Raw genomic sequence first — 24,406 nt, forward strand, 5'->3', positions numbered from 1 at the left:
TGCCACTAACTCTTATCAACTTTCACAGTTACCAGATTAAGTACAGACCAGACATTTAAAAGCTAAACTATTCAAATAAGAGATGTCACTCTTGTAGTACAAATCGTACCTGTGAGTTCTTACATTTTCTCACTATGAAATAATAGATGACCATAAAATATATAAAAATGTGAATTTTATATAAACTACCACTAATGTGAGTAGCCTGAGATTCCCAAGCTGCATTAACAATTTCGCAAGTGTCAGAAGTGCTCCCAAATTGCCATAATTGAACAAGTAAGACACAAATTCAATACGCTGCATTTTTAAGCAAGCCATTCAAGCTCTTCCTCCTCAGTAGCATGTATTGATGTTTACTAGGTGAGCAACAAAAATTGTGTTCTTGACTGTTAGGCAAAAAAAAAAAACCCACAACAAGTTTTGCTTCCCTCTATCCTTTAAGTCGATGCAGGGTAAAGGTTGTCCCATTTCTCCTTGTTTTAATTGGCAGTTAAGATCTCTAGTTTGATCAAATTTATAGTGCGCCCTGCACAAGGTCAACATCTGTGTATCTTGGAAGGCAAATTAGAAAAAAAAAAACCTCATCCTAAACAGCTAGTTGACTCAAAGGATACTATGGAGGCACTTGAAATGAAAATCTATTAGATTTTGTGCATGCTTGTGCTGTCATAATGTTCAAAACACACAGTAAGATGCATCGTGCAAAGGCCCGAGGAGCTCCCAAGCAGCTCAGCCAGCTGCCTCTGTAGGTACAGTGCCCGGGGCATGGATGGGGAGCATCCATGGATGGCTCCTGGGTGCAGGGTCTCCACTCACTGGAGGAGGGTTCTTGGACTGAAGGCCAGGCATAAGCCAGTTCTTACACCTGCCAGTTGCGTATGAGGAAGCTGGGACTGTGGTGTCCTGCCAGCCTTGTGGAAAGGTCTCGGTGCAGTTACAGCCTGTCTGGACCACGTCCCCCTGCCCACTGCTAGCAGCCCTCCCTCCTGTTGTTCCTCTGGGAAGGGCTGCACACTCACGCTGCCTTTGGAGAGTGCAAAGACCCTTTCATAAGTAGTGCCTCCAGGTATCCAAGAAACTAGTCGTGCTTCACACCCTCAGCTTGGAGCATTCTGGGTTGCTGTGGCTTGCCCCAAAGGGGTTTAGGGGCAGAAGGAAAGTGGCAGACCTCAGTGACCGGTGCTACCTCGGCCAGGTATGCGAACACCCAACGCACACCTGTGGTCCCGCTGTTGGCTGCAGACACATGCACGCAGCAAACGCAGCTGGCTGGAGGTCCTGAGGCATGGCCAGCCACCTAAGACAGCTCTCTAGCATTTATTCCCAGATATGCCACCTACAAGTGCATGGTAATGAAGAGTGTCTCTTTACTGCTTATATTCCTGTAAATGGCGTTACGGGCACTGAGAACTGCTATTTCCCTTCTGCTTGAAAGTGAAATCTCTAGCACATCTAATCAGTCCAGCATCATCTGTATGATGCTGCATGGCTGTTTATATACTGCATCCCTTACGCTCCTCTTTAAAGGAAGTAGCTGGATAAGCCTACCAGATGTAGAAGTATAGTAATATTTTAAGAACAACTAAGAAGTTCATTGCAGAAAGTCATACTATAATTCTGCTAAACAATATGGACTTACTGCGTATCAACCTTGCACATTTTAAATAAAAGTATGAGAAATGTACAGGGAAAACACAGGCAGTAAAACCAGATTTACTATTGATGTTCTTAAACAATTCAGTATCTTCAGAGCAGGTTTATTCCCCTGCCTGGTTGTTCTGTAGTATTTGATCGGCACATTCATTCTAGACAAGGAATCCATCAAACATACTTTAGCATGTGAAATAGCATGTGAAATCTTGGCACAGAGAAAGCTGGAAGAGAGGAATGGTATTTTTGTTTTTACATTTTAACGTATTCTTTCAGTTCTAGTAAAATGAAAACTTACATTTAAGTAGCAATATTAACAAATGGATTGGTAGACTTGAGCTCCTTTAAAATGATCCCATCCTCGTGCCCACCAGGTCTGTAGTAATTAAAGCTATTGGGAAAATGCCTAGACAGAATATTGTGTAGAACAAGCTTTTGCAGCGAGTCGAAGTTTAAACACAAGTAGTTGGTCATTTTAAAAGTCAGTCTATCAGTCTGTTCTCCAGACCATTCACAGACCATGCACAATTAAAACCTCGAGAAATGAGTGCACATAGCATGACCAGCCGGTTAAACTTGGCACTGGAAGCACGTGCAATATTTACTCAGTGTACAAACTAGTTTTAAATTCTGTCCAGAGAAAACTACAAGGAGCCCAAATGTAAGGCAGAGATTGGTTTTCATGCCAGTGTTATTTCTGCAGTGAATGTTGCTTTCTTTATACTTGGATAAAGGGAGCATAGAGTGCCAGCAGGCAATCATCAGTTACGTGAATGTATGCACTTAAAAAGCTGAAAGCCTCTTTGTCACCAAATATAAGTTCTAAAATACTTGGAAGCATTTAGATTAAATTGAGGAAAATTGCTCAAGTATCAGATCTGAGGAGAGTATTCTACAGTGACAAATTTGCTCTTTGATCTCAAAGGAGGGAAACACAAACGTACACTCAGATAGAGACCGTATTCCTGAAAGAAAGAAAACTCTTGTTGTCATCAGGTGTCCTCCTGAAGTTTTCATAAAATAAAGACGTTAGAGTCAACTTTATCTGGAAGGGTTCAAATAAGAACTATTAATTTTAGGAGACCCTCCCCAGTCTTAATGGGGGTTTTGTTAGCTTAGGGTTTTTGTTACACAGGTGAGGTTTGTTGCATTTTATAAAGCCTTTAGTTTTTGAACTAGTTGTGTCATCCAACCTGAAATGGTTTCAGTCAAAAAGAGGAAAAAGAGGAACCCTCCTCATTAGTCCCCCAGTCCCCAATCTAGTACCTGCCTCACTAGTATAAATAACACAACTGAGCAAAATTTTCTATTGCCCACCTCAGTACTGAAATAATTCCCCAGACCGAGGAGTTGCAGGATGATCAGGAGTGGGATCTGTTTTACCGATGTCCGTGAGATTGTGTAGAGATGTTTACCCCAATGAGACTTGGCAAATGCTTTGTAAGTCACAGTAAAACACTAGTTTGTCTAGTAAAAAACCTGCTTTGTCCAAAAAGACAGTGTGAAGATTACTCTCTGAAAAAGTATTTTGATATAAATTGGTAAACTTTTTTAAAAAGAAAGTACCTGAATGGAATTTGTAATTTCAATCATATTTTTAACCAATCAGCAAAAAAACTTCTACTCGTTTTACTGTAAAAATAAGTTATGACTTGCAAAGTCACTAATTCTAAACCTACTGGGGCAAAATACTGTCAAAGTATTTCTGTGACTAATTAGGCCTTAGGTCTGAAACACACCCTCATTGTTATAGGATCATCAGACAAAGTCACACTACTATCGTGCATGAAAATAATAATAAGCATTTTCACAATGGTCATAATTTGTTGCCTGCCTGTTTCCACTTCCTAGGATTAAAACCCTTTACTCATGAAAATATGTGCACTCATTCCAGCCAGGGTCAAGTTCTGCCCTCGGATGTATTCACTCAAATCCCACCACAGCAGGTGGGAGTTGTGTGCATGCTGGGAGCGCAGATTTTGGTCCGAAGTGCCCAAATAAAATGTTTCAACAATATACTCAAAAAAACATTAGCCTTTACTCCCTAAAGATAACCTAGTTCTCGATAGAAGTTCGGTAGCTTTTCTTCCTCGTGCATGATCCCTCACTGTGGCATCACATTTAAGGATCACGGCTCCTGTGCCCACCTGATGCCCTAACTGGGGTATTTCTGTGCTATGGTTTAGAGAGACTCAACGTGAATGTTGTCAGTACAGCAAACACCACGTGCTGAGGTGTTGTACTCTGAGGCTACTTATTTGGCACAAAAAGAGGGGGTTTTAGCACCAAAAAAAACCCCTTCTAGCCTTACTAAATACTACGCATTTTTCAAAATTGTCCAAAAGTAAGTTTATCCAAATTACACGTTTTCACTGTGAGGCTTTCCGATGATGATTTAGACCTTAATCCTGCAAACACTTCAGAGATGTGAGAAATTCTAGGTGTGAGCAGTGTTTAAAGCTGCCATCACAGGGCCAACCAAGGAAACTGTGACGCTGAACAGTGTTCAGATCTGTAGAACCAGAACCTTATTTCTCCATGCATAAAATGTAATTAATTAGAAATTACAAATTACCACATCTCCATATCACTGGCAGATAAGTACGCTATCAACATTACTGGGGGTGACGGTGGTCATTGCAAACACTTATTGGTGGTGGGATGAAAAAGATGAAATGATGCTTGGATCTTTCTGACTAGAGTGTTTGAAAAGATCCTGAACGTTTCTTAAAGATGCTTGTCACTGCAATTGCATGTAGCTGAAGAACAACTAAATTGTCAGTGTTTTGAGGCATTTCTGCATGACAGAAATGATAAAATATGATCTCCTAACAGCAAAGCAATGACAGACAGCCAGTTTTCCAAATCTCCTGGAATGCCCCAGTTGGATAAATGAGTGCTATTGCGATGCCAAACTACTCCACCTTTGTGAATTACAGTTTGCAAGATTTCAAAAATGTATTTGTTTTGGTGGCTACAGCTAGTTCATCCAGATAGCTTAAGAAAATAGAGAAATATATATATTTTCTTTCATGGAATAGATGTTAAGCACTTCCGTTTTGCAGCAGAGTTACAAGAAGTCATTACTTGTAACAGGACAACCTTCACATTAATTTTAACTAAAGCTTCTCTCTCAGTTCTCAAATTATTAGCAAGCTATTTTTAATTAAATCATAGAAAAACCAAAGTCATAATCTGAGGGAGTTAGCAATGTAATACAGACGCTCCTTGTAATGAAATCCCTCTGTGGTACGTGTGCACAAGATGGGAACATGGGTACTTGTGTACAGCCGCTGCCACCAAGGCAATGCATTTTTGAATGTGTCTGTACCTCTTCACTCCTTGAAGCCCTCGTTGTGACATGAAATTTGATTTTGTGAATGCACCGACTGCATCCAAATGACCAACTTTTATGTAAGGCAGATCTTGTTTGTTGGGGGAGGAAGGAGAGTTCTTAAAAAGAATCCTGACAGCTACGGATACATACTCAAAAAAAAATCTTACCCCTTTTGCTTTATCCCCTTCAAGGCCTGAGTGTTGGGAATATGTTCTATGTCTTTTCTGATGATGGGATCACAGTCCTTCAGCCAAACGAGTGCGAAATCCGGAGACACATCAGGCCCGAAGAGAGGATTTTCACAAGTTATGTAAGTCCTGAAGCCGGCAGCTGCGCCCAGCAGCTGGAAACTTCTAATCCCTTCAAAGGTCACTATTGCTGAAGGCACCATTCGGCAGGGTGGTGTTGGGGCTTGGTGGGCTTCATGCAGCATCCCTGAGGATGTCATCTTCTCCTCTTGAAAATTAAGGGAACCGTGTAAGTTATGAGACTGACATGGAGGATTACCGAGAGCACTGCAGAGAATCTGACTAGTTATCGTATCCAAATGTGGGCAGAGGCTGTCACTTGCCCTGTTTGAACAGTTTACATATCCATGCCCAAAAGTTGTCACGGGGCTGTGGGAAGTACAGGAGTCGGTACCGGGGAGCTGCACCCATCAGTCCCTGCCGCTGGCTGGCCCCTCTCGCTGCTGGCTCTGTAGCCAAAGCAGTGGGATACTTTCTGCTCTTTAGAAGAAGTTCCCCAGGTTAAACCACAGCAGGGAGGTGGGTGAGAATGCACAGAAGATGGTTGTGCCGTGCTGGTCCTCTGCACCTTCTGCTGCTGAACCGGGGACCTGTGCCGTCCCTGTTTGCTGTCTGGGGTTCTTTACCCAACCCTTGCTTTAGGAAACAACAAGGCGGAATTGTTCAGGTGACAGTAAACATCAAGCCCTGGCTCGTCACAGTCGAGCTCAACATGGCAGGTGGGCTAACACATGCCTGGAGGCCCTGGGAGGCCACTGTTTTCAGTGACCTGTGTAGGTGCTCCTGCGTGGTAATGTACACCATGTATATGTTCATGAAACTATCAGTTCTCAGAAAATATAGGTGCTGAAATACATCCAGAAATGCTTTTCTAATCACTCCATTATTTAGTTGCGGGGTTTTTTTAAAGGGGAAGCTGGGAACGTGACTCCCTTCTGAAGAGGTGGGCTCAGCCTTGCTCTCAGTTTCGGGAGGAATAAAAGGAGAGAATCGCTGTCCTGGTCCTGCAGGCTGGGCCGGGCTCTCTGCCGTGGTCAGCACCTTCTGTGAGGTCTCTATTCAGTATTTTGTACATCTCAATACATTTGTGGTTTATACTGGGTTTTTTCCACTGGATTTTAATGTACCTTAGTAGAAATCCAGACTGGTGCTCACCCCAGGACTGGTCCTTAGAATGGGCTTAATATTATTAAGCCACACTTGAGCTGCTGCTACTCAAAGACAGAAATCTTGTGTTTCTTTTCCAAAGAGCTGTAAGTATTGAAGAGGTGGTTCTGGAGAAACAGCTTGAAAAGAACAAAGGAGAGAGGGCACTTAAGGAAATAATGTCAGCACAGTGGTGGGCATAAAAGGGATTTTTAACGTCATTACTTGGCTGTCTTTCAGAGAGACCTCTAAGGGCTTCCTGCAGATATCATAGGGCCCTTTCCCTTGGTAGAGGGAGAATTGACTTTTTCTTCCTCATTTTTCCATTTCAGTATCTTGAGTGTCTGCCACATAGACAGTGACACCAGCCTGCAACTTTAAGAGGGTTTCCACAACAAAGGTTTCTTTATTTTCTATTAGAGGGCAAAAAGCAGATAGAGCAGCTGCAGCTGAGCACTGCAGCAGAAAGGCCAGTGACCTTTCCCTGCTCCTTTGGTTTGGGTGGATGCTGTGCTGTGAGAGCCCAAGCCCCATTGCACGGCTGAGGATGAGGAGGGCAGTTTGGAGACGGTCGGGTGCTTGGGTGCATGAATGGCTGCTGGAAACCCACGGCTGGGCTTTTGTAGTATCTTTTAGCTTACAGCAGCATAGATCCCCAGCCTGGCTGGAGCTCCAGAAAGCAAAATGCAGCCACACTGTTGAGTCTTGTGTCTTCGAGCCTTACGTGTGATCTCCACCAAGGCACCTAGCTGACAGAGCTGTGCTGCTTACAGGTGAAATCTTTTTATCTGTAATCACTGCTCTGATACAGACCTGGTGTTGGTATTGTTTTTTCCTCTACCTTCTCTTTCCCTGAACAAGTTCTGCTGCTCTAATCACTTTCCCCTCAGGGAGGTTGTGCCATTATTAAAAGTGACCCAGCTGTCGTACTGAAAAGATTTAAAACCAACAGTTGTGCTCAGTGAAATATATATGTGTTCATTTAGTTTTACCCTCATTTCCTGGTCCCACACAAATGCCCTTTCAAATAAAGCAACTTGACAGAAGGAGGAGTGATGAAGAGTACCCACGTGCAAAGGCTCGTTGATGAGATCACGTGTGACTCTTCAAACCTGGGGTACCAGTGAGCTCCCACTAAAGCCAGTACCAGTTTTGAGCAGGGCTGTGTGAGTGGAGGATCAGAAACAAAACAGGGCATCAGGAAGCCATGAACAGGATTTGGTCCAAAGCAGCAGGATTTGGTTTGTTTTGAACAGGGGAAGTTTCTGTGTTGGAGCAGTGGAGTTGCAGGACCCTGATTGTTTTGCCACGGTTTCCATGAGCACAAGTATCTTAGAGCACTCTCTTCTGAGCCGAAGATGAAGACTTTATGAAAAATAGAAAGCTGTGATTCAATTAATGTAAATATCTGTTTTTTCAAAGCACAGAGTGATACTTCTATTCCTAATAAACGCTGACAGCACTGCAAATCTTGATGAACCACAGCGTACTTCAAAAGACAGATCCATAGACTGTACAGTTATTTAAATTCAGTGTGAGTTTGCAGGAGGTCCAGCTGTTTAAATGTCACTGGGTAGAGCTAGGCTGCAGTGTGGTACCTGATAAAATAATTATTTCATGTTTTCCAGGAGAGAAAGGGGGAAAATATCATCCCGATGGAATCCCCAGGGAATTTTTCCTATGGTTTTCAAGGCTTGAGCTTCTCTTACTGCTTCAGCCCCTGTACTTGTAGAAATTAAACCTTTTCTCCTCTTCTTTTTTCCCCCCTCAGGAAGAGATCTGTCCTAGAGCAGAAGGTGAAGGCACTCAGTCCTGCCTCTGGGCTTCAGCTGTCAATGTCAGAGACAAGTACATCTATGTGACACAGCCTAAGCAGAATAGAGTAATGATAATTGATATCCAGACTCAGAAAGCCATACAGGTACTTAAAAGGAGAACTCTTTATTCCCTGCTGACAAAAGACTTGATGTGGGACAAAAAAGAAAGTAGATCTTCGCCCAGTGGATCTGCTGGCATCACTAACAAGTTGGGCCCATGTTGCTTTCACCCATGGGGTCACACTGTTGTTTGCTGTTCTGTAACCTCACTGGCAGGAAAAATCTCATTTCTGGGTTGGGTACCGTAGTCTCAGGGCTGCATCTGCAGCCGGGCTTGCAGCTAGCGTGCTAAAATAATGCTGGGATGAATTTTTGGCTTACGCTTCCTGAGCCGCTGCCTGACCTTGGTTGTAAGCGGGCTGGGAAAAATGAACTGGTGTGGGTGTAATTCAAGCAGAAATTGGCCCCTGATGTACTGGCTATAAGTAACAGCATAAGATGGAGTGATGTCTAGCTGGAAAACGGCACTGAGCAGCCAGATTTTTCTGCTGCTGGTGATCCCCCAAATGATTTGAAGGCAAAGCAGCACAAGTAAGTGTAACAGCAGTGCATGGGAATGTCTGCAGTGAACTAACATAATATTTGTCATGCACATTTGTGTCACCATGTAAATACCTCTCTCTGGTTCTTTTTAAGTCCTTGGATGTTGACCCGTTGCCAACCAAATTACATTACGACAAGTCCCACGATCAAGTCTGGGTGCTTAGCTGGGGTGACATGCAGAAGTCCTCACCGACGCTGCAGGTGAGTCCTTATGCATCTGAGCCTTTGCCCGTCCTTGGCTTGGCGTCATCAGTAGCAAGCTGGTGGCTGGTTGGTTGCTGGTAATTAACAACATTTAATGATCTGGATATAAAGCTGCTCTTTCATTTGCATAATCTGGTGTGGTTTATTCATCCCTTCTCTGTCCATCCTCACATATTTTTCCTGCTGTTTAATTTGTTTTTGAGCAATGACTGTGCCGTAGGCTGGCAGCAGGATGGCTTTGTTGCCAAGGTCTGTTTTGTTTTAAGGCTGATGACAGAGCCAAGTGCCATAAAGTCATACAGCAAGGGCTGGCAGCTGCCGGCGAGCAGGACGAGCCTGCGACGCTCCAAGTCATTTGTGCAGCCTGCAGGAGTGCGGCTTGCTTTTAACTCGATCGAGGTCTAAAAGCAGCGGGCACCAAGGAGCTGCAAAGAGCACACTTTGTGCACAGATACCTGTTGCTCTCAGTGCTGGTGGGAGTGTTTCGTCAGCGGTGTTTTCAGCCGGAGCAGCACACTCAAGGATAGACCTAAGGTAGGGACTAAGTGTGTTTTCACTGCAGAGCTGCAGCGCACCCTTCTCAGATGTTACCATTGGCTGCAGTTTTTCCTGTCTGCAGAGTTTGGGGGCATTGCATGTAAAAAGAAACATTAAAAGATGAATGCATTGGACATTGCCTCAAGATTCATAGCTCTTTGAGGATTACTAGCCTGTCACCTGTGTTACACATTGAGCAAAAACCACCCTACTCTTGAGTTTAGTAAAGGCATTTATCTCTTTGTATCTTCCACACAGGAGAAGTTCAGCTTTTCTGCCAGCACACTGAATTGCTACTTGTTTTCTTTAAACTCGTTGTGTCACTTGTGTCTCACAAGCCTTCAGCCTCCTTTTGGATGATGATGGAGCACAATGTGGTAGAATTGTTCCTCTCAGAGTAGAATGCAAAAAGGAGCTCTCTAGGGCACAAAAAAACATAAACAGCAAAAGTAAAACCTCAGGGACGAATTCTGTTACTGGGTGTCGGTGACTCCACTGGAGGGGTGCCAGTGAGGTCCCTGGAGCTCCTCCGTGCTCAGCACCATCAGATCCACAGTGATTTTGGAACAGAGTAACGTGCATAGGTTTGGACAACTAAATTAACTTTTGTTTCTGGATTGCCCTGGGGGATTCACTCTGTTGATGGTACAGAAACATGAGGTGTAGGCATCTAATTGGGCATTTTGCTGCTGCTGCGTGTCATCTGACAGAGCTGACACCAGAGCTGATCTGATCTATCCAGACGTACCCTTCTCTAGTAGTTGTTTCCTGGCACTTGCTGCCCAACCTTTCTGGAAACATAGATGTCATGAGTACGCTTTCCACCAGAAACGTTTGCTTCTAAGTCTACATTAAAGCATTCTCCAACAGGCAGAGAAGAACAGTGCCTGTGCTTTCTGACCTAAAAACCTACAAATCTGGTGTCTGTGTTAGTGGTGGGGTTGCCCAAGGCTTTGCTGGAGGTGCTGCCCTGAGCTGTCCCCACCGGCCAGGTGCTCCATCCAGGGTAACCGCTGCATCCTGCGGACTCGCGATGTGGGTGCTTTTCAGGAAAAGACACCAGAAACAGAATGGGGGCAAATAAATGAAGATTTCTGAGATGATGCCCCAGCTCATCTCACCTGAGGATGAGCAGTTTCCTGTGCAGGGTATGAGGAGACAAAATGGGCTGTCTTTACCCTTTCTGACTTAATTTCTTCCATCCAGCTGTGAGAGGTTTCTGTAATTAAAGGAGAGATGGCACAAGCATATGATTATTAAGAAGAACACACCATGTGCACAGCTGGAAACTTGTTATAAGGCTCCAGGTCTTGGATAGTCCTTTCTGTTATCTGTATGGAGTGCAGCTCCACATGTAGAGAGTGAGATTAGCATCAGCAGAGCTTTGCTTTTTTCCAACCTTCTTTCCCAAAAGGTGGGCAGTGACTAATTTGGCAAAGTTCATTCTTAAAACCTGCGGTGGTTAGTTGCAGACACGCAATAAAATATCTTTTTTTAACAAAGGTGGTACTGCAGGGGTTGATCTAAATTTCCACTTGTTCTTCGGAAGTCAGGGATTTATCAAGCAGCCTGTGCAGCCGGCTGACGGGATGCTGTTGTTTAGCCATTACTGGCTCGTGGGAAGCAAACGTCTGGCCTCATGAAAGCACTGCGCAAGAGTGGGCATCTTTCTTGAGCGATCTAATTGGAAGAAATCTAAATGGCACAGCCAGAACAGCTGTCTGAGCTAAGCCTTGTAGGATTTTAGCATTTTCTTAATGAATTATGTAGCTATAAATTCTAAGCAACTACTGTTGTACATTAAAGCAGCAGAGGTTCCTAATAATTGGACTAAAGTCATCTTGAACCGAGCATACAATCTGAGTGTTTAACATTTTAATTATTGAAAACTTCTACCTCTCCTTGTCCGGAGCGGTGGAGGAGCCGAGTTCCCGTGGCCAGGGAGGTGTGTGCTGTGCGGGGGAGGCAGCACGGGGCAGGGGCACCCAAGGGCCCTTCCCTGCTCCGCCCAGGACGTTCTCTGGTGCAGCAGATGGATGAAGAGTTCTTCTCCTTCAGAGTGGTAATTAACTGCTGTAAGTTAGTGTTTGGTCCTTTGAGCTGGTAAGTTATTGCTGTGCATTTAAGTGAGATTAATAAATATGACCATGAAATAAATGTTTATTTTAGACAGTGAGAAATAAATTATTACGGTCTCGGTGTTGTCGTACTGCTTCAGCTCCTGCATGGCTGCTCTTTCTAGAAATATAAACATCTTGCGAAAGTCAAGTTGTGTACTTACCTTACAAATGTCAAGCCTCAAATATTATTTATTAGCACGCCTTTCTCAAGACAGCTACACCAAACAATATTTTGAAGTCATTAATCAGTTCGAGTCTGCTACATCCCTGGGCAAAGCCACTCGGTGCCGTGTATGCCTGTGTAATCTGTATTTACCTTTCTGCTGTATTCGCTGCTTCTCGTCTACTCAGCCTTATGTGTATTTATTGTAGGTAGTACCAGAGGCCAGTGCAGGGGAGGATCAGCACGTTATCCGCACGCCGTTTGAAGGAGTGGATGATCTTTTTATACCACCTACAAATCTTATTATTAATCACGTCAGGTAAGAAGTGACCTTAATGAACAGCAACAGTGAACTGTGCTGCTGTCTTCTAGTGGGCGTCTTTCTAATAATCTTACAGCATTTTACAGTTCTGAATGAAAGAATTCATGATCAAGCTAGCTACTCTTGTCCCCTTTTTCATGTTTGAAATGGAGAAATAATTGAACAAATTACCAATCATTGCAGAGCTAATCAATGAGCAAAGCAAGGAACAAACCTGGACTACCCTTAGACCATGCATGGGCACGCAGGGCTGCGCTTGGTCAGCTGCCTGCTTGCAGCAGCGCGTGTCACACTGCCCTGCCTTGCTTGTGCTGGGAATTAGATGGCCAGAAAGTTGCCTTTCTCTGCCTCAAAACCGCTTTATGGATCTGAGGAGAAACCTATGTCAAAGATTTATTGCCTGAAGTGGTAAAAGTTTAATCTGCCTGAAGCATAAAGCGTGGTTCTTCCACGTGTTGCCAACTTGTTCAAATATTGGATCTCTGTGTGAGGTGTATGGTTTGAGTGGAAAAATGGTATGTGCTGCATATTAAAAAACCCACCTCTATGAACCATCAGTTTTGAATGTTAATGTGATGTAGTGGTTAATGAGACTGTATAACTAACATACTAATAACTTGGAGTGATACTGGCTGCTTCCCAGCAGGCACAGGAAGCATCCCATTAACATTATCAAAATTGATGATAACTGCACAGCAATTTATACTATTCTTACCGTGTTACAACATAACAACTATTTAACCGTCTTCTGTCCCCAGTATAGTTTAATGAAGTTAAACGCTCAAAAAATCATAGTGTAACTCCTTACATTAATCTGAGGTTCCCTGCAGTAAACACCGAGGACAGGGGGGTCACACTTAAATGGTTACGTGTTGAATGTGGTCCAAAATAAATAACTTTCCTTCCTGAAACACAAAATAATGAGGCATACTTCATGGCTGTCATTCTTAATTTTTCCCTACCTCATTTTTGCAGTTTGCTTTCAGAGTATCGTTATGACTGATACTAGTGCCAGGAGGTAGGTGGCTCTGCTGAATGTTAAAGCCCGAGATGAGAAGGTAGGGTCTGGGTTCAAAGAAAGGAAGGTGGAACAATTGCACTTTGTTTTGTTTTGTTCTGCTGTCTTTTTGCTTCAGTGTGATTAATCGGCTGTATACAGGTGATCTTTCATAAGAAATATTAAATGTAGATAATTGTCTATAGTTTTTCCTTGTACAAAGCAGAGAATGCTATGCCTGATTTCCTATTTCATTTGTTCAGGGCCAGATCCTTGTCCGGTCTCTCTCACCCTCAGCCCAGAAAAATAATTGCTCACAGTCTAATGAGACTTGCTGAGATCATGTTCTAAATTCTCCACTCAGAAACAATAAATGGCAATACCAGCATTTCCCAGGAAGGTGAATATTTAAGCATAATCTCTTCCACGAGCCAAAAAATATTTGTATGCAAATGTTCCTGCATATGTATTTCAGCTGCCTGTTATTTCAGATGGATATCTAGGAATGTATCCATTTTTATTAGTTCCCAGGGTGGATTGTTGTCTATTAAAAACTCTCCAAGTGCAAGGTTTTCTTTGAGATTTCAGATCACAGATTTCATGCAAGCGCTGCGCTTCTTCTGCAGCTGTGTGCACATAAAACACATTCTGACCCACTTTTTAAAATTAAAGTTTATGATAAGAACCATTTTTTAACTTCTTCAGGCATTTGGCCAAGTATTAAGGAAGTCTTGGGAAAAAAATGCTGTAAGGGAAAGCATTTTTTAAAGTGTGCTTAAAATGCATTCATCCAGGAGAAATACAAGTGTCATATCCAATTTCCCCACACACAGTGCACTGCGTATCTCCACTGCAGATATTTTCTGAAGTCTCTAATGGATGTGAGTATAATGGGAAAATGAAAGGCTTAGCCCAGTGATTTTCATGGGATCATATACTACATTGGCTCGTTCTTCAGAAGTAAAATCATTGCTGAGTGTCTCATTGACAGATGGATTAAGAATAAAGAAATAAACCCAGTGTTTTAAGCAAAATACATATTATCTGCACGCAACCATGTTGTCCTCCACATTTCACAAAGCAATTTTACATCTTTTGGGGGAGAGATACAAAGCTAAGCACTCACTTCATTTCCCTCTGTCTGCATTGAACGGATGAAAGGATACTTGATGTCAAATTAGTTTTTGTAAGTCAGTGTCAGTGACCTGTGAATCCAGGGGAACGCAAACAGGCTGTTTCTATGGGCTCCCTCTCAAATTAAGCAGAAACCTTTCCTGGCTATTCTTGACCTTTTCTTGTCTTCAGCAAAGGTCAGATGTGCTGCAGCATATATCTTTTAGAGAACATTTATTCTCTGCTCACTGTTGTCTGCCCTCTCTTGAGACAGGAAACAAAGACCCCTTTTCTTCGGTGCACGCTGGCTGGTTACATTCCTCGAGAAATGTTTTACACCTTCCCTGGGCAGGCGGGATGGTGTTTGACACAGTCTGCTCTACACCTCAGCCCTGCCAGCTCCTGCAGTGGTCCCCAGGCACCACGGGCAGCTAATGCACATCACGGCTGCCCTCTGGTCCTGTAATTGCAGAGATGGAGTCGGTCGTGGTCTTCACTCGGTGGTGATACATAGAGATCAAAGTTGCTCTCTGGCCACAATATGCTTGATTTTGAACGGTTTTCTGTTTGGGGATTGAAGAAGTCTTGCTTTTTCAATGTTGAATTACATCTCTCTGGACCTGAAAGAGATTAAGTGCAAAGCTGGTCAACAGTAGCCTGCAGAACACCCAAGCCTCGCGATCATTCCTATTGTAAATCGACCTTCCCAATAAAAGATTTCAGCTCCCGAAGGTATTATTCAAATACCCAAGCACTTATTCAAGCTTCCAGGGTCAGGTTGCTAATTTTAACTGAAATATATACCTCTTTTTAGCACATTTTAGAAGCAGTAAAGCGAGAGAGATATTTTACAGAAAAGAGCCAGCATTATTGCACACGCTTCCAAAACCAACAGGGTAGAGTTTCCCAGTTCTGCTGACTCTGGTCTTTTCTCAAGTATATCCCATCTCTCCAGAGATGACTTCAGTGTCATGTTTTCTATTTCAGGTTTGGCTTCATCTTTAACAAGTCAAGATCGGCAGTTCACAAAATTGACCTGGAAACTGTGACCCACATCAAGACTATCAACTTCAAAACCCCTGGCTGCCTGCCGCAGGCCATGGCGTACACCCACCTGGGCGGTTACTTCTTTGTGCAGTGCAGGAGGAACAGGTCGGCGGCTGCGTCGCCGCAGCTCATCATTGACAGCGTTACCGATGCTGTCATCGGCCCCAACAGCGACGTGTCGGGCACACCTCACGTCTCGCCGGACGGACGCTACTTGGTCAGTGCGGATGAAGACAGTGGCAGGATCAAAGTCCAGGCTGTAACCGTCCAAGGGGAAATCCAGTTGATTTATGACTTACAAACAAACATACACGTATCTGATCTGACATTTCAACCCTCTTTCACTGAAGGCAATCAGTACTATATATATGCTACTTCACATTTGCAAACAGATGTGCTTTTTGTAGAGCTGTCAACGGGCAAAATGAATGTACTGAAGAATTTAAAGGACCCTATCACATCCAAAGACTGGCCCTGGAGCAACTACAACAGAATTGTGAAAGACAGTGGATTATTTGGACAGTATCTCATTACGCCAGCTAAAGATTCATTGTTTGTTATAAATGGGAGGCAAAATACATTACGCTGTGAGGTTTCAGGTATAAGGAGGGGTAACACAGTGGTCTGGGTTGGAGAGGTATGAAAGGGCAATAGCAGTAGAGCCTTCAGCAGTCAAGTACCGGTTGGACCTTCACACTGCAACAAAGGAGCAGTAGCATTGTATATTTTTACACTGGGAAAAAAGGAAAAAAAAAAAAAAAAAAAAGAAAAAACAAAAATCCCCTGTATAGGCTTCATGGTACAACACTGGTCTACTTGCAAGTTTTATAATATAAGGTATGCTCTGCTAATAGGAAGTGGTTTGGAAGGGATATTTTTTATTTGGGGGTATGATTTGTGGTTACGAGAAGAATGCTGGGAGGCAAATATTATCTCCACTGAGGTATCGTATAAGCCACGAAACCTAGTGATTCTGTAGAACAAAACAGATTTTGAGTTTCCATACTGAGGAGCTTTTACGTTATGTTCAATCCATCCGTTGTCTTTCCTGTATACCTTGCCCGTTAGCTGTGCTGACCACCCCACCCCAACAGAGAGAGACGACAGGAGCAATGACTGCAGCTGAAATTCACCTTTGGGTGACGAGGGGAACTAAGCATCAGAGGGCAGTTTTCAACCCACAGAAACCTAGGAGAGCGATTTAATGAGAACTGATCCATTTTCTCTGCAGGATGGCTTTGGGAGGATTCAGAGATGTGATTTCAGAAGGAGGCGTAACAGACGCAGTAACTGTCAGCTCGCGTGCTTCTGCACTTGATTTTGCTCTTGGTACTACTGAAGGCAATGTTATGAGTCCCCTCTCTTCTAAAGTGTATTTGTGATTGTGTTTGAGAAATTTGGCATGAAATATCCAGGCCATTAGTGTGGGTAAAAGCCAGGAAACACTGAGAGAGGGTTAGGGCTTGTAAAAAATGTTGTTGAGAAGGGGGCATTAGTCTTTCAGCAGCTTGTGAGTGCAGCCAGCTTGGGCACAATATGCAAAATCTGCTTTTCAGGGGCAGAGAATTAGTTACAGTTATTCCCATAGGAGGCAGCAACACTTCTAGAGATTGTTGGTTTCTCTCATTAAGGATCTAGTAGCGCTGAAGTCACTTGGTTCTTCATAAAATAATAGCTACAATACAGAGGGTATTTTTAATACAAAACTCGCTCATTCTCTAGTCATAGCCTTAATTTGCCTGTTTCTTTCCAGACATCCTGGGAAAGAGTTTTTCTTTGTGATTTGTTTCTTCCCATTTATGGTACACTTGTTTATAGTCAATTATCTTTTAGTTAGGAGCAAAGAGATTCATGTAAAACCAGCTGAATTACCTTAGAATGCAACAGCTGGCATTGAGAAATTTCAGTTGAGTTCCCATAAAAATATAGATCCATTTGCACATTTGGAAGATATAAAAACTTTTCTAGTTGCATTTTTGTAACTTTCTATATCCATCACCTTGAAGTAATCAGGGCAAGAGCAGCTGTGGCTTGCGAAGCAGTGCAAACCAGGTGAGCACCACTGCGACCATCAGCGGGAACATCCGAGCGGTCCTGTCCCACATGCTGCTTTGAAAACGTGGTCTTGAGGTGGGTGAAAGTTCTCTCCGAAGGTAACCGTCCCTTGCATCGGAGCCACCCGTCAGCCTTTCAAAAGACCCAGCTCGTTTTGCAAATCTTGTTGCCCAGAGTTTGTGTGAAAGCAGCTGCTGGACGCATCCAGTGATACGTAGTGGTGCGGTAATTATTTTTCCTCCACTGATGCTTAAAGTCACCCATTTCACAATGCACACAGAGCGATTTTAAACGAGGGGGATGCAGACTAACACTGGTAATCTTTGCTGTAAAAGTTAAACTTTACCAACAGAGCAGCATTTTAGTATGGCTGTAGACCTGAAGTAATTTAAACCATTTCGGTTCTATAAAGAATATACAAAAATCTGTTCAGACAGACAAAGGCGGGGAGCTGAATCCTATGAATTCATTAAACATGGAGTCCTTGAAATTGCCCTTCAACACCCACAGGCTGAAACCTACATCTCTTTTCACTTATGAGCCATAGGGGTTAGAAGAGACTATTCCGTCATTGCCACACAGACATATAAACCAGATGGGCATAGCCTTCCTCTAGCAATGCATGGTGTCCATGATTTTCTACTCATCCGGTTAGGAAACATACCCATGTCAAGGAAAGGAGAAGACCAGCTTTGTAAGTACCTTTAAATATGCACAACTCCTTTCTTGAACAAAGCTGTATCCATACATTGCAGTCATCCTAAATGTGTTTTACCAAGGCCAAACACTGCTCTCGTGTTATCTTTTATGACTTCTTGAATATTTTACTATGCCTATGGTAAGTTTCCCTGTAGAGACGTTCATTGTGTCATAGATCAAGCAAATATTACTTTTTTAAGAATATTTAAAAAAAACTGTATATATCTGTTCAGGTAAATATTCTCGAGGCTGGTTTATATATAGGCTGTGAAAGATGTGTAACAGACCTCACTTCTTCCTGTTTGTCGCAAAATATTGGAATAGCGTTCACTTGAAAAATCCCACTTGGACCTTCCAAAGATGTTCCCTTTCTTCCCTCTTCAGCCCAAGTCCTGGTGATGTGTTTTCTAAATTATTCTAATGGTTATATATCATAGTTAGAAAATGAAGTACAACTTAGATTGTCCACACGACTTGTGAACAGTTCCAATGACAGTCAAGTCTGACATTAAAGTGCTGCACATTTGTTACTCTGATTTTATTTTTTTTATGACACAGAAATTTTATATATACTGAAAAAATGTTTCAGCTCCTTTTTGCCTTTCAGCTCTGTCAAAAAGAGACTGCATTTCCTTGTTTGTAGTTTCTTTCTCCCTCCCATCGTGTTCTTCACCAAGTCACAATTAATTCCTAGCTAATAAATTAACTAATTAATCACAGTGATTAATTGAAATGAATTTAAAGTGAATTAATGACCATTTAGTTATCCTATAACACTCATAGATCAGTTGGGTATTCTGGCACTAGCATCGTGCAAAAAAATAGTCCCTGGTTGACAGTAGGACCCTGGCCCTGAGCTCGGTGCCTTTTCCATACGTTGCTGAGGGGCACCAGCAGTAATGCCCAGACTGCTTCAGCTTGGGATTTCTCTCAGCAGTGTCCCTCTGTCAGTGAGTGTGATTTTACTGAGCACTTTCAGCTGTGCAGTTCAGTATTTAGAAACCATCTGCTTTTAAATTGGAGAGAAAAGTGCCTTAGTTTGGAATCGGTGACAATAATTAACATTATCATCATTTAATACTTCGATTTTTTAAAGTATTTTTTTTTTAACCACTACAGAAAGATCAACAGAAGCCCCAACAGATTCAGGGGGCAGAGGGGATGCCCGCCGGAGGGGTGGGAGGGGAGCAGGGCTGCCGGGGGGCACGGGAAAGCTCTGGCCTCCCCCAGCACTGCCTTGCCCCAGAGGCACGAGTCCTGGTGACCTGGTGACAGGTACTTACTTACTTCGTTTATACCAAGATTAGGTCTTAATTACTGGAGTGCCCAGTAGCGTGCTAGGTGCTGCGTAAAACAGATCAGAAGGCTGAGTTCTCCGTCCTGGAGGGGGTAACTGCCAGTTCCCCGGGTGACCCTACAGCAGGTCAGTGAAATGAGGTCAGGATGCAGGAATGGGGGCTGGGGGAGACGTAAGCATTGCCCTGAGTGCGATCACCCGGGCATTCATCAAACATATGGGCATGCCATGCTGCACGTGTATTTTTTTCCCTAAGACCCCCTTTGTCCTGCCCCATTCGGGGCTTCGTCTGTGTGAACACCCCTGCGGTTACAGGTGGAGTTGTTGCTCTGCATTGAGTCCCTGGGACGGGCCGACCCCAGGGGTTTCCCTGTCTGCTGTGCATCCCGTGACTGCCGCCTGGCACCCGGATATCTCTCTTAGAACACCTGGGGGTAAATCCTGCGTGTTGTAACAGAGCGAGCGCATCGCGCAGGGCCAGCAGCCAGCACCCACCCCCATACCAGGCTGCAGCTGCTGCTCTGCTCCCTCGGACCTGCGTGCGTTGCCTGACACCCTCTGCACCCGTTCTCTTGGGCTAACCAAACAACCCAAACCCCTACAGCACAGCTGCGTCATGGCGAACAGAGATCTGTGTTAGTTACCCCCTCTGCCGCCTCGCACACGTCTCCACGTGAGCTGTCACAACAGGCACCGCCAGCTGCTGCGCCCCGAACGCTCTGAGCTCCTTCCTGCATCTCACCCTGTCCTGCATCCCTCGAGACACCTCAGCCGTGACATGGGCACAGCTCCTGCCACCGTGTCCTCCCCCTGACCGCCGCCTGCTTTACCCACTCGCCTCACCAGAAAGAGTTTTTCATTTATTTTTTCCGCCTCCCCCCTCGGTACTTTTCAAAGCAGGCAGAAATAAAGCACAGGGACATTTCTCTACCTGGAGACCAGGAAAACCTGCATGCTGCTTTTATATAAGAAATGGTTTGTCGCTATTTGGTGCTGAGGGTGGGACAAATTCCCAGCCAAGCACGGTGAGCCCAGGAACGTGGGCTAGAGGAACAAGACACGTGAAATGTCACCCTTTCTTCAACCTCCCTCCATGAAGAAGGTTAGCTCTTTTCTAACATTGCTCTCTAAAAACAAAGAATAAAATAGCATGGAGGGGGTTTTAATCCTGAAAATGGCAAAAAGAACCAGGCGGGAATCTTGCCTCTGCTCACATCTGGTAAAAATCAGGATGCCCCCAAAATGCCCCAAAGCCGCTGACTCAGGGCTGGTGCCAGAGCGGTGGGACCAAGCTGCAGCCCGGGCTGGAGACGTGTGATGACGGGGGCTGCACACACGTTGCTGCAGCTTTTAAGTTGGTTTTATATCACATGCAATGCCAGCCGGCTGTTGCAGCCCAGCCTAATGCATTTGCCAAAGCACCTTGGATGCTGAACCCCTCTAGCTGCCCATACAGGCAGAGCGGGATGGTTTGGGCATGACCAGTGCTATGTTCTTGGCCCGATCGACATGATGCACCGGCTGAACTGATGCCCACAGCTCAGTTCAGTGCTGGGTACGGCACGAAAGCTCAGCCCTGTGCAGCTCAGGGGGAAGACGTACCTGTGCCTTCACACGCTCCTGTCAATGGCCCGCAGTGCCTTGATGCAGGATGCTCAGGTCACTTACACTCCTCACAGACACAACCAGCTAGTAAAGAAGCTCTGCTTTCCTTTGGTTTGGTTTTTCTTTTCTTCTTCTTGTAATTTTAGTTGTCCCTCATTGTAAGAAAGAAGAAAATTCCTGAGAAAGGGGTGAAAACGCACACTGGTGGCACAAAACTCAAACGTAAATAAGGCTTTTGCATCTTAATTTTGGGAAATGGGGGATTGTGGGTCATATTTTCCAAATGCTTGCAGTTGCAAGTCAAAAAAAGAAAGTCATTATTTTTTTTAACGAGTTCTTGATACTAACTTTAAAAAAAAAAAAAAAAGAGAAGAGCCCAGCTTTGGTGCTTCTGCAGTGCAAATTGCCACAGCCTAAAGGCTTGTTTAATTAAGCACTTCAGCATCTAACCCTTGGCAGTCTATGGTTTCTTTGACACTTGTCCAAAGCCATCAGATGAAGGCAGTAGGTGCAGCAGAGAGCCAGCTGCGGCTTGTAAACAAGACAAGCACTGAATCAAACAAGAAGCCCATCCTAATCTGCAAAGGTCAGACCACTGGCATTTCCAGGCGTAAAACTCCAATTCCCGGGTTAGCAAAGGTTTCTCCCCACAGCTGCAGGCACGTGATGCCATGCATGGCTTGATGGCCACATCGGTCCTGTGCCATCGGTGCCCAGCCCAAGAGTCGTGTGCTGCCCAGTTACCTGTAATTCACAGCCGGGGGGGCAACGACAGCTGGCACCTCAACCGCCCCCAGCCACAGCAGAGCAGAGAGGGGAGCACTACCTGAAGAGGAGGTTTCTTTTTTGCTGCAAAAAAAGTACTGCAGAGGAAGAGTTTTAAATGTTCATTTAAGGCCATTTTACTCTTTAAGGCAATTTAAATTTACAATTTAAGGCAATTAAACTCTATGTTAATTGACTTGCAGAAAGTGGAGGGATATTTCTGCAAAGTGCAGCATTTCTGCAGAAGGCTTGCTTCGAGGGCTTGCAAAGCCCAAGCTGAGCGTGGTCAGGCAGGGAGACCAGGCTGGTATCTTGGAGTCCCACCTCCCTTTTCATTAAGCACATCCAACCAAGCTAAAAAAAAGAAGGTTAGTAATTTGGGGATTATTTTTTTTTTAACTGCATTATTTCCTGCTTTCAACCCTCATCCATTCCAGCACAGCAGAACCCTGCAGGCCAGTACCTGCTGCACCTGCTGGAAGCAGTTCCTGAGCCTTAAAAGATGCAGAATTTCCCCGAGCTGAACATCAGCCCTGCCCACACTGGTGTGCAGACACTTCAATACCAGCAGCTATATTGTATTGATCTGTATTTGCAGTGTTGCATTGGGCTCTAGTCTTATTCTTATATGCAAGCCAAGACAATGACTTTAAAGTACAGTGTCAGGAATACTGGTGGACCACAAATAGCGGCTAACTACTGGCTTACTAGTTACCCTCTCCAGCGTCCCTTTCTTTCAAGTGGCTGATCCAAAATGGTCTGTATCTCACCTGATAGCTAAGCTTCAGGGTGTTCTCCTCATCCAGCCCATCAGCACGTCTAGTCCTCATGCAAATAAAATTCCCTGCTGCGTCGAGCACAGCTGAACTCCTCCAGGAAGGTACCACGTACTGACACAGCCAGCAGGCGCCACCAAGCCCCGCTCCCTCGGCACTTTTCCAGCTCCCAAGCTTGCTCAGCACAAATTCTGTTCTGTATTAAACACAACTTCAGCTTTGAAGCTCTTTGGCATCCAACTGCTGGCACTCAGGATGCCATCTGTATCCCATAGCCAAAATTACTCAGTATTTTCTCTCTGTAAAATTATTTCAATCCAGTAGATACATCAGCTTCTTTATGGTTTCTTAAGCAGCTTTTATTCTCTCAAGGCAAGGCATTTTCTCAAGCCTGAAAACCTTTATGTAATTTTTGTTGTTTGGTTGGGTTTTTTTAATTTTCTTATCTTCAACAGCCTTTATTTTGTAACGGGGAAGGGGATGCAGTCAGGTTTGTAGACAACATTGCTGCATTGCCCTTTCTCCCCTCTAAAACTAATAGAGCAGGAAAAATTCTGGAGCCAAAAACACAGCACTGCACTGCATTGCTACCCCCAACAAAGAAATATGGATCTGTGTCCTGTGCTGTGGCCAGCAAAGCTGGAAATTGTGCCAGACCCCACTGCCGAGTTAGCTCAAGCATCTTGTATTAAGCTAAAAACCATCTCCATCGGGCACTTAGTGTATAGCAGAATATCAAATAGGGGAAAGGGGGGTGGAGGGGGGGGGGAGGGGGGAAGAGGATTGATGTAACTATAAAAAGTTTGGGGAAGTTTTAGGTCTAGAAAGGAAAGCAGCACTTACTGTGTTAATCATGCAGGGTCCAGCGCTGTGGTCCGTGGCTGGTCCTTCCCTGTCCCCATCCGGCAGGTTTGTCCAGCCCCACGTGCTGGAGCACCGAGGCTGGCACCACTGTGCTCCCCGGCGAGGAGGCGGCGATGCCCTGAGCACAGGGACGTCATGGGGTCGGGTCGCTGGATACTGCCCGTTAGCACAGCTTAAAACAGACCAGTAGCTCTGAGTGTGCGTGGGAAGGTCAAGAGCATCTTTGGAGCGTGCTAACTACACAAAGTCCTCACTTCTGAAGGTGCGGAGCTTTCCCAAGCAGAGGACATCCCAGACATCCTGCCCCTTCTTCAGGGACAAACATCTGGCAAACATCTGGCCAAAAATAATAACCAAACAAATTATTATTCTCTCCCAGTAAAGGGTGAGGGGACTGCAGGTAAGAGCTTTTTTAATTTCTTTTCCCAAACTTCACTGAGGACACTGAAAACTAATGAAAATTTGTGATTACCTTTCAAAGCTACGGGTGAAGAAAGCAAAATCCAAACATTCTGTCAATACCCAAATCACGAAGAGCAGAGCAACATTTTAGCACTCGTTTGCATTTTAATAGACAAATATTTGCCTCTTTTGCTACAGGTTTATGTTTTAGACACACAAGCCTAGGAGCTGTCTGTGTGGATGCCTTGTTCACCCTGCGCTTCAATGCTTCCTTTAAGTCCATCATGAAGCAGAAGTCTAGAACCAGCACCAGGAACCTGGAGGGGAATCCCCAGCTGCGGGATGGGGCGATGCGGCGTGGGGAAGCTCCCTCCTGCCCTCCGCTCGGCGGTGAGGGAGCTCGGGACAAGCCGCAGCTTGTAGAGCAGCCGGAGAGGAGGAGTAGCACAGCTCAAGCTAAATAATACGGGCAAAGCATTAAGATAAATGCATGGTGGCCTGCTGCTAACTGACTGCGGGCTGCTTTCCAAACTGAGTGGGTTTCACCTTTTTTCTTCCTCACCTTGCCTCTGAAGAGCATGTCCAGCTGCTTGTTCCCACCACCACTGACTTCATCACTCTCTGAAATCTCTGTGTGCT

General features: G+C 44.5%; 1 protein-coding gene across 2 annotated transcripts in view; it reads left to right on the forward strand.

The window, feature by feature from the left end:
- Window positions 1–18,777, forward strand: part of FSTL4 (follistatin like 4) — a 236,515-nt gene extending 217,738 nt beyond the window's left edge. For both annotated transcript variants that reach the window (XM_055719381.1, XM_055719382.1), the window contains 5 exons: window positions 5,179–5,297; window positions 8,153–8,302; window positions 8,895–9,002; window positions 12,035–12,144; window positions 15,245–18,777. In XM_055719381.1, coding sequence (XP_055575356.1) covers window positions 5,179–5,297; window positions 8,153–8,302; window positions 8,895–9,002; window positions 12,035–12,144; window positions 15,245–15,947 — 1,190 coding nt within the window. In that variant the 3' untranslated portion in view covers window positions 15,948–18,777. The remainder of the gene's footprint in view (window positions 1–5,178; window positions 5,298–8,152; window positions 8,303–8,894; window positions 9,003–12,034; window positions 12,145–15,244) is intronic.
- The last annotated feature ends 5,629 nt before the right edge of the window (window positions 18,778–24,406 follow it).

Source organism: Falco cherrug, chromosome 8 (genome assembly GCF_023634085.1).
Source record: "Falco cherrug isolate bFalChe1 chromosome 8, bFalChe1.pri, whole genome shotgun sequence".
Taxonomy (NCBI): Eukaryota; Metazoa; Chordata; class Aves; order Falconiformes; family Falconidae; genus Falco; species Falco cherrug.